The 10,407-nt window shown below is 39.2% G+C and overlaps 1 protein-coding gene across 1 annotated transcript in view; it reads right to left on the bottom strand.

The window, feature by feature from the left end:
• Nucleotides 1–551: 551 nt before the first annotated feature.
• The window catches only part of TG (thyroglobulin), a gene marked incomplete at its 3' end in the record, with an annotated part of 53,155 nt that continues 43,299 nt past the window's right edge, over nucleotides 552–10,407 (bottom strand). Inside the window, exons 25-32 of the mRNA XM_009695629.1 lie at nucleotides 10,175–10,297; nucleotides 8,301–8,416; nucleotides 7,567–7,675; nucleotides 6,152–6,349; nucleotides 4,206–4,373; nucleotides 3,582–3,647; nucleotides 2,774–2,854; nucleotides 552–689 (exon numbers count right to left, since the gene is read on the bottom strand). Of these exons, the coding sequence (XP_009693931.1) occupies nucleotides 552–689; nucleotides 2,774–2,854; nucleotides 3,582–3,647; nucleotides 4,206–4,373; nucleotides 6,152–6,349; nucleotides 7,567–7,675; nucleotides 8,301–8,416; nucleotides 10,175–10,297 (999 nt within the window). The remainder of the gene's footprint in view (nucleotides 690–2,773; nucleotides 2,855–3,581; nucleotides 3,648–4,205; nucleotides 4,374–6,151; nucleotides 6,350–7,566; nucleotides 7,676–8,300; nucleotides 8,417–10,174; nucleotides 10,298–10,407) is intronic.

Here is a 10,407-nt window from a genome sequence, read left to right as displayed (position 1 = left end):
CTGGGGAACACCACCAGCTACAGGTCTCCTACTAGACTCTGAGTCACTGATCACAACCCTCTGAGCTCTGCCATTGAGCCAGTTCTCAATCCACCTCACTCTCCACTCATCTAACCCACACTTCCTGATAGTGTCAAAAGCCTTGCTGAAGTCAAGGCAGAGAACATCCACTGCTCTCCCCTCATCCACCCATCCAGTCATGCCATCATAGAAGGCTATCATCAGATTGGTCAAGCATGTTTTTCCCCTGGTGAATCCATGCTGACTACTCCTGATAAACCTTATTTTTCTCCACATGCTTAGAGATGACATCCAGAATGAGCTCTTCCACCACTTTTCCAGGATGGAGGTGAGGCTGACCGGCCTGTAGTTCCCTAGGTCCTCTTTCTTGCCCTTTTTGAAGACTGGAGTGACATTGGCCTTCCTCCAGTCCTTAGGCACCCAAAAAATTTCTAAGTCCAGAGTTTTTACTCATCATGATTATTTTACCTATTAAAAGATTTTAATTAATTGTTATACCCTACAGAATAACAGTCTCCAAGATGTCTTACGTGTGAGACACCAAAGCACCGCTTCCTCTGCTGAGTACTTCTGCCTGAAGATCCAATACTGCTGGTAAGGGAGAGAATAGTTCTGGTCGCTTTGTATCTGGCTGTTGTCCATTAGGTAGAAAAGATCCTTTGTGGAATCTGAGATTCAAACAAGCAAACAAACAAACAAACTGCTCAAACCCACAAAAAATTTAACTATGATCTGGAATAAATTAAATTTATTTGTATGTAAAATTCTGCCGTTCACAGTAAAACAGCTGCAACTGTTTTGTAGGGCTAGCATGCACCAAAGGTTGTTTTTAATAACAGAATCGTCCACCCACAGTTATTGATGCTTGTGTAGGCAATGCCTCCTCGCTGAGCTGTACTGCACAACACAGCATTGTCAGACTATTTCCACCACCCAAAAACTGGATGAAAATCGCAGCTCCTAGAAATAAGAAAGTTCTCTCTACTCTGTCATGCAACACATCATCCTAACAGTGCAGTATGATGCCTTAGAGGATGTTTACAACACCTTAATCAGTCTAGTTTTATTAATCCTTTGCGAAGATTTTACACCTCTCAGTGTTAAAAGTTTTCTTAACAAGCTTAATACCTATTTCTGTCATTTAACCTTATTGCACCTAGTTTATTCTCTCACAGACCACATTAAATAACTCCTTTCTGTCACCTGCTTGTGATCTTCAGATGTGTACACAATGCTTTATATCTCCTGAGCTCCCTCTGAAGCAATCAATCACAGCTATTTCAGGTTGTTTTCAAATTAATCCCTTTAAACAAGGGTCCAATATTGAAAGAAATGCACACTCTTCACTGGTCTCTTACAAATTTCTTCATAAACACCTTTTCATTTATCAAATGCTATCAGCAGGTCTCATCCCCAGTTACTCCGACATTGTGAGAGATTCTGTTATTTAATCCTACATGCTCTGAAATAGCCAGACAAAAATGAAAACAGGGAAATAAAGATATGTTGATGATGGCAGCTGAAATGCTGAAGCACCTCCTGACATGCTGGGAGTCCACAATAGCTTTGAATTTTCTATCAGAAAATAGAAAAGATATGTCACCATGTGCTTTAAGGATGATCATCAAGTCATAAAAGCTCTGTAGACATTTTCCCAGGTGCATCCATAACTTTTATAAAAAGGTGACTTGTAAGTCTTTTTATGTCTCAAGACTTAACTTCAGTGTTCAATTCCTCTTGAAACAGTTTGTGTCATGACTAAGACTAAGAGATGGAGGAAGAAAATGCATTCCTTGCATAATTTCAGGTTTTAATGATATCATCAGCCGCAACAAGGTAAATGGAGAGCCCTGAGGGCTGCACTCATGCCTTGGCACGTAAACATAAGAGAATTTCACCCATTGTATTAACTGCAGTTTTTTCTCATTTTTAAGTCTAGACTTCACCACTAATTATATAAGAACACCACTAGGTAAATGGGCATTCTAGTTTATCTTCCTTTCAAATTACATAAGCAGAATCAGCAATTCACTTCAGGTTAGGATTTTACATGTATTAAATCACATGCTCAGGTATTCATCAAGACTCCTCAGCAAAGATTACAGTTCATAAGAGATGAAGCAAAGTGCTCTCAAACAGGCTCCACCGCTCTCTTTCTCTTAGGATTATGGTGCTGAAGGTCCAAATGAACTTTACTAACTTAATAGAAATTATTTTGGATATATACATGACTTTTAGTATAATGAAGAACAGTCCCTGGAATAACAAAAGAGCTAGAGACCTTCACAGATCCCTCACTTTCATCATGTATGGAAGAAACACTTGTGATTGCAGTTTCATCCTGAATATATCTAAGCATCATATTTAGTCATCTTGTCAGTAGCAGTAAATATGCCCAGATACCCAGCCTAAGGATTTGATTCCTGGGTTTAAAATTTTTTCTCAGTCAAATAGTATTTCCTGAATCTTTACAGTTCAGTAAGTCTGAAAGAATAAGCTTTCACAGAACATTTTAACACTTTCATTTCCAGCCTGGCCTGGGAAGGTAAAAACCATAAAGACAGGAGGCTTACATGTTGAACATCTTTCTCAAAACCTGTATCGGACTTCTTACCTAAGGGAATTCCTCTGGACTTCACAATACCCATATCATTATGACACACATATGGCAATATATGATATTTTCTGGTTAAATTCTGCACCCCCCTGTGCTACCTTCTGCTGCCTTCTCTGTCCGCCCTCGCTATAATACCTGATAATGTTAGATCATTCTCGGTTTTCAAAGCAGTAACATCGCACAAAGAGGTTTTAGTCCGGGTGACCATATCAGAGCCTGGAATGCAATAGGAATTAAAGAGCATAATAATTCTCTTTATCTTTCTTCCACAAGACAAGATCATCCTTAGTTGTCAAAATTTAACAAATATTTTAAAAAGTGTACCATTTAGGAAAACTCCTTAGGTAGTTCTACCAACTGCTGAATCAAAAATTAGTAAAATCATCTCCATGTAACTCTGGGGAATACCTAAACCAAAACGCACTGTTTGGAGGATAAAATCAAATGCCATATCCACAATTAGTATGCATTCAGCATCAGTGCTCTGGAGGCTGTATGCAGTTATAAAGCAGTATCACAAATACTTTGTGCAGGTTCTGCTATGTACATTGCGACATTCAGAAAGTAAACTTGCAAAAATAACACATATAGGGTTATCATGCAAATAAAAATATCCCATCTAGTTATGTATAAAGTGCCAAATTATTATGGTACCTGGATCCTGACGGGACAAAGGTAAAAGTGTCCATGATACCATTTTCACAGGTATTAAAAGTTATAAAGTATATTCTCAGACACAAAAATTTACCTGAATTTCATGAAACTGCTTGTAGCAGAATTACTCCAGATTACACCCACCCCTGACAGAAAAGACTTTTGAGTAGCATCTCAATTTGGACAGTATAAAATAAAGTGAGAATGACGCTTCCATTATAGAACACACATCTGCCACTGCCTACAGTTCATCATAAGGTTTTGTAACAACTTCTGTGAGATAACTCACCTCTCCACAGGTAAATTTGCTGAAAGGTAGTAAAATTTCTTTCTGCCTCTTCTACCAAATTAGAAGCTAATAAAGAAAAAAGTTTGTTAGAATAGCTGCCCAAATTAAACAGGTGCATTAAATTCTGAGCATTAAATGCTCAGAAATTGCATTAAAAACATATCAGTAGACTATGCATCATCTTATTTACAATACAAGACCCTAAGGGGGAAAGTCCCAGGTGTCCTGACGCCAGTCTGGGTCCAAGGTGCCAAAGCTTTACTCTGTTTTCTATCACTGCTTTTTCTGTGCAGATCTGTGCAGCTCTCTTTTTGTCTTTGCTCCAGACTTTACCTTTCTTTCAGTTTATTGGCTTGAATCTGCCTGAGTTAAATACTGGAAGTATTACAGGGTGATATACTAAACACATTCTTGACTGCCATTAATGTTCACACAGTGAAGGTGAGAGGTCCATCTATCTAGCAATGCATCCAATTAGAGAGTTCTTATTCTTTTGTGATTGTACAGATACAGATTTACTTGATAAAAAGGCACTGAAGTACAAGAGCAGGCTGGTGAAAAAAGGCAGAGTCTATACAAGGATTAAAGAAAAGTAATGTAAATTGAGATAATTCATTGACATACTTCCACTGAACTCTTGTCCTCCCAGGGTGAAAGAAAACATCTTCTCTTTTTCATCGTAGCTCACACCTTTACATATGCCATCTATGACAGATGTTGGCGTTTGACTCCAGGCATTTGCATCGCAGAGCAGTACATCTGGGTAGCTCATTAAACTGCACAAAATGGTACCTAGGTTCAGGCAAAGAGAGATTGGATCACTGCAATAACGCTTTGCACCTACACAGAGTTTTTCACCCAAGCATCCCAATACTTTCTCTAAATACCAATTGAATCTGTGTCACTGTGATAGATACCCTTTAGTATTGCTACCAAAAAAGAAAAAAAAAAAAAAAAAAAAAAAAAAAGAAAATCAGAGCCATACATTCAGATTAGAGTACTAAGGTTACGTATTCATACCTAAACTAAACATTTCTAGTCTGCTTTTCAGAGATTTCAAGCACATACTATTACCATCTAATAAAATATTCCTATTATCTGATAATACCCAACAGTGTTCTCAGCACTTTATAGCACCACGGAGACATATTCAATCCTATGGCAGCCCTATAATCTTGGGCTTTGAATCAAGAAAGCACTTGCATTTTTACTGGGATGGTTTCCTGGATTCGTGCCTGATTTCAGTCAGCCCAGGTCTGAGTCTCCCCCAGCATCGTGATGTGAGTTGGGGGGACCAGCACGCTTAAGGCCAGGTGTTCTGATGTCAGTCTGTTACCATAATTTCTAGACAATACTCAGCTCTTGCTTTGTACTTGCTGTGATAGCTCAGGCATTTCTATAGTTCTACAATACCCTCTCTGATTTGTTTTTATAGATTGGGTACATGAGAGATTGAATATGCTACTTTTTTATTCTTTTTTATTATTATTTTTTTTTAAACAAAATGCTAGTCTAAGTAATGCATTCACGTACAGTATTGATCCACATAGGTCGCCTCAACTAAACAGAGAGGTCTACAACATTCACCTTCTCCACAGCCCCTTCTATGCTCTCAAGGACAGAGAACCCAAAAATGTGATGGTAAATGTATAGAGAAATGGATTTTACAAGATCACCTAGAATATTTTGATGAAAAAAAATATGAGATGACAAAACATCAAATAATTTTCTGGAAATATTTGCCTGACAACTTTCACAGAGAAAGTTTTCTCAAATTCAGGATCAGTTTCCACTCCAAACTGGAGAAGTGCTTGCCACATAGAAGCCAGTAGCACATGCCTCAATTTGTAAGAACATGTCTTTAAAAATTTGAGATATCTCAATTAGAACTTCATTTTTCCTATAGCAAATGAACCTCCAATGGGAGAGTTGATCCCATGTGAGTTCAAAAAGAAACTACAACAATCAAGCACTGACATTAAATGTTTAAAGTTGCTGGCAGAAATCTGGGCTCTGCCTATGTCACACCTCTGCCAAGCTCTGTCTATCCCACTCCCACTTGGTCTTCTAGCTAGATTTAGGAGATTATAGCATTCTTTTTTTCTGCATGCAATAACATAACATAATTCGCTGATTAGCATCCTTTTCCTGCTCTGAAAAGAGAGCTGATTTCCATTTGCACTACAAGGACTCTGTCTGGAGTCACCGTCTTAATTCCTCCATCAGCTGAAAGGCACCAACTTGTGGCAACTGAGCTGCGTTACATAAGGAGAGAGGCGTTTTCAGAATGATTTATCTCATCCAGATGCAGATGTCTAAAGCAGGTCAAACAAATAATCCTTTCAAAATGTCCATTTGTCTCCAAGAGCAGCTTGCTACCTCAGGTCTTTATTGCTCCAGACCAAGTCTTGGGCATTACTCAAATTCTGCCTACACCAAAAAATATCAGTGATGTAGGGGCAGGCTGCTGATACTGGTATGATGTAGAAGTAGGTGTACTGTGTCCAAAATGAATTCTACTCAGCATGGTTTTCTACTGCAGAATTTTTTATTTTGCAGTTAGACAATACCTCCATCAAGCGCAATCTGACTCAAGATGAAGCCATCACAGCAAGAGTCCTTGCTGCAAGTCTGCCGACAGAAGAGCTGAGCATCAGTCAGCGATGCACTAGCTGCTGAGAGCACCACAGAGCGATACACGCCAGAAAGCACATTCTGAAAACTGGTCCTTTCAAAGGTCTTGAGTCCAGATGAGTTAAATTCCTGCCCTGGGTAGACAGAACAGGAAAGAATTGTTCAAAAGAGCTCAAGAAGAGACGAGATGCTTTTGGATGGTGTGCAGACTGGAGCTGGTTGAAAGTTTTATGATAAAAACTCAGCCTTGAAAGTCCTTTTCTGAACTTGTTCCAGATGCAAGGTAAGACCATTAAATGATTTGGTGCAATTATGCCTGGGTGGTTGGTCAGAATGTACTGCCAGGGCAGGAAAAACAGTCCACTGTACCAGCAAAGGGCTCCTAAATCCATGTACGCAGTAAGGTTGGTAATATTCCACTTTCAATCACTACATTAATAAGTCCCAGGTATAAATGAAACAAACTTATCTCATTAAAAAAGTAAAATGTGTAATTTGGCCAGCATAACTGCACCTGCAATTAAGGTTTCTGCTAACTAGACACATATGTAAGAGGACATGATTCATATAATCCTGGATCTAATTAGCAATATCAACAGAAATGTAGAGTAGATCTGGTACCAACAAGATCAACAATTGATTGCAACAAGCCCAAGGGACTTGTCTTTTTTCAGGTGAGATTTAGTTCTTTATTTTTATTATTATTAATAAAAGGTGACTCAGAGGTTTGGATAGAAGTAAAAAGAAAACAGTGACTGCAGAGAGCTTTGACTCAAAACCTGCATCATTCTGCATTTGGTTGTCTTGTTTCAAATTTGGCATGAGGCTTAAAGTTAGACACACATTGGGTGGGACATGCAGTGGTATCAATGACCCTTAGGCCAAAAAAAAAAAAAAATTATATCTTGTACATTCATTAGTTCCGCTGAATCACTTTGAGATTCACTGGAGAGCAGGTTATTTCTTGGCTGCTATATTAGTAGGACAATTCTCAATCAAAATTAATGGAAACTGTTAAATTACGTACAAGCTGGTCATCAATAATGCCTTATATATTCAAATAACAAACTGTTTAATAAAGAGAAATCATAGTACAACAGAACAGAACAGAATAGAATAACACATTGGATAGACTTTGAGTTTTTCTGAGACTGTCTGCTGGAGAAAGCCATCAAAATGGCTTGCAAAGATTTGCTGAGGGTTCTGGGCTATCACGAAATGTTAAACTCTTAAAAATATTGTGTCTTCTTAAACCATGATGCTCCCCACATTTAGTAATGACCCTATACAGAAGTAAGTATAAGTTTGGGCACAACCGTCTAACATTAGATGAGTGATTTCCATTTGGTACCTCTCTTCAAATAGACCATCACTGCTTCTCCCTCTGAATTCCTGACATGAAGCAGGCAGCTGAGACGGTCGATGCTCATGGCAGTGGGGTTCCCCAAAACACCTTGCACCTGAGACATAAAACAAGCATGCACAATAAATACAACCTAATTGGTTTCCTCTCCTAAAACACATTTTCCTTATTCACAAACTCAGGGGGAGGAATTAGTGCGCATGGTTTATAACCACCATAGCTCCATGTGGCCCACTGTGAACATTTTTTTATTCCATCAAACTGAGATCTTGACTTTCCAATGCCACATTGCTGTGTTTAGAAGTAGTGAAGTGGAAGATGTTACAGTGCTAAGGAGCACACAATTCAAACCCTGGGCTAGAGGAAGGGATTGAGAAATGATGACTGTTTCAGGTGGTCTGATTATCGACCTAGATGCTCCTAGTTTGGATTATCCAGATTAATCCTCTTTTTAAGTTAACCTGATTTTCTGACTGCAGGAGCTCAGCATGTTTTAGGAACAAAAGTGCTGTGTGATGTTTCAACCAAACACTGAGGCATTCAGATGTCATTTTGGGAAACATCTGGGTGTAGCTTCTTTACCAACTTGCAGGACTTTATTACTGCCATAGTGAAAAGCAATGTCCAAGGGGTCAGCCTGCCTTTCTTCTGTGATGCCATCTACTTATACTGAATGTACAGTATTACGATAAACACATATTTTTAAATATGATCATTTTTACCAATCCAGAGGTGGTGCAGTTGAAGTTGACTTCAGCAGCACTGTACAACTCACAGAGAACTTCAGCACCAGCAGGGGTAACAGTCGCAAAACCACATGCATGTTCCCTCTCACAGTCTGAAAAACAAGAAAGAAACTTTAGGTTTCCCAGCTTTTCATGGGCAAAATTTCTGCTACAAATTCCACTGTTTACTGCCATTTGCCTAGTTTTTCATATATCTATCAGACTGCAAGCATATGAATTTCATTAGCCAGATAAACTTTAGTATTCACCTGTTTCAGTAGAGGGTTAGGTTTTTAAATTAATTTAAATTAATGCAAAAAGTTGTTCATCATCTGATGATACAAACAGCTGAGTTAGGTCTAACCATCCACCTAAATAGTTAATGTCTGGTGGATAATTTTACCTAAGGCAGACAGGGAGGATTCTCATGAACCGCTTCGCCAGCACATCACATCTGCCTGATACAGTAACCCCATAGCAAACAGGTTGTGACAAACATCAGTGTGATAGGAAGGACGGAAACATCAAATTCTTCAGTCATGCTGGCTGCCTCTGCAGTAAATGTCTGGTCAGTGTAAGGGGGCAAGCAGCCATCGCCCTCCAGATTTAGGAGTGGCTGAAGATCCTTCTGCCCTTACACACGCACCAGCAACCTGCTCCCACAGCTCTGCTCCTGGAACAGGAGATGAAATTGTTTCCAAATGTCTTCAGTATAAAATCAGCCAGCTTAGATCAAAACATCATCAGAAATGTAAGCTAAACTGTCTGACTTTGTAGGGAAGCAGAGGGCAAGATTAACCCTTACCCTTCAGTGAGCACCTCGGCAGTAATATTTAGTAGTAGTGCTGCCATTTGACAGGGGATGTAACTTGTAATGAGAATACTGGCTATGTGCACTGAATCAGATTGCTTGTCAAAGGGGCATCTTTTTGTCCCCAAGTTCATTCCCATGGTTCTCTCAGCTCTATGTCTTGCTTTTGAAGGTCTCCAGTTTCAGAGGAAAGTGCAAGAAACCTTACAGTATATAGCTAGAGGATGAGCTGGTGCAGGAAAATCATTCTAGTAACACATATAAGGCTTCACATATTCACTTCTTAGCACGAGAGATGACTGCTCCACCGCTCCACCTAGGTCATGGTATGTGACACAAAGCCACTGACTTTGTCAGACTTCTGTGATGTCTGCCCTACAACCAGGCCACCTGTGTTATTACTGCCAGAGTGTTTTTATTTTGAATGTAACCCCTCTGTCCCTCTTCACAGTCTGAGCATTAGGAGACAGAAGATGAGACTGACTCAAAGCACCCTGAAAGCAGTGCAGTGATTCTCCTCAATTTTAGATGACTTTGAACCAATATAAACCAACAAACATGATGTATCCAGATGTAATATAGTAGATACATTGTAAGGCTTGGCAGAGGAATATCTCTGCACCCCTTCTGATGTAAGTGAGGATGATTATTCCTCTTTTATGTGCCAATTAGGTAATTTGGGAAGAGGTGAAATCATGGCTTTCACATGTCCTGAATATCTAATGCTTCTTTTGTCTGCACATCTCAAAAGACTGATGAACATTTCCTGGTTTGAATCTCAGCTCTCATCCATATTGCAAACTACACCAACTGGCTTTAAAGTCAGATGACTTGTCTGAAGTGGTATGTAAAATCAGAAGGCTCCTTTCTGAAAGAAAGACCAACCTCTTCCCTGAACTGAGGTCACCAAAAGTTGTAAATATCTTGCAGTGGATTGGTGCTGAACTGCAAAACATATAGTTCATCTAGGAACTTAACTATAAGCTCCTCATACAAAAAGATAATTATTTTCCGTGATTGTTAGTGTCATCTGTACAGATTTTCTGAGAGTTTTCCTCACCTGAAATGCACTGAAAAGCTGGACTTTGCAGGTCTCCTCCAGATGACTGAGACTGAAGAATATGAGCTTCTTCTGAGCCATAAATCAGTCTGGAGGCAGGAACTCTCTCAAATTTTCTGAGCACTAAAAAAAAAAAAACAAACCCAAAAAACAACCAGGTACTATTATCAGTTCCCATGATGCAGACAGACAAAGACTTTAGATAGAAACAGAATTTGAAGAATTCTGTAGGG

Source organism: Cariama cristata, unplaced genomic scaffold (genome assembly GCF_000690535.1).
Source record: "Cariama cristata isolate BGI_N322 unplaced genomic scaffold, ASM69053v1 scaffold10822, whole genome shotgun sequence".
In the NCBI taxonomy this organism is placed as follows: Eukaryota; Metazoa; Chordata; class Aves; order Cariamiformes; family Cariamidae; genus Cariama; species Cariama cristata.
Note: the sequence above shows the minus strand (reverse complement) of the source record. Positions and strands in the feature narration are given on the sequence as shown.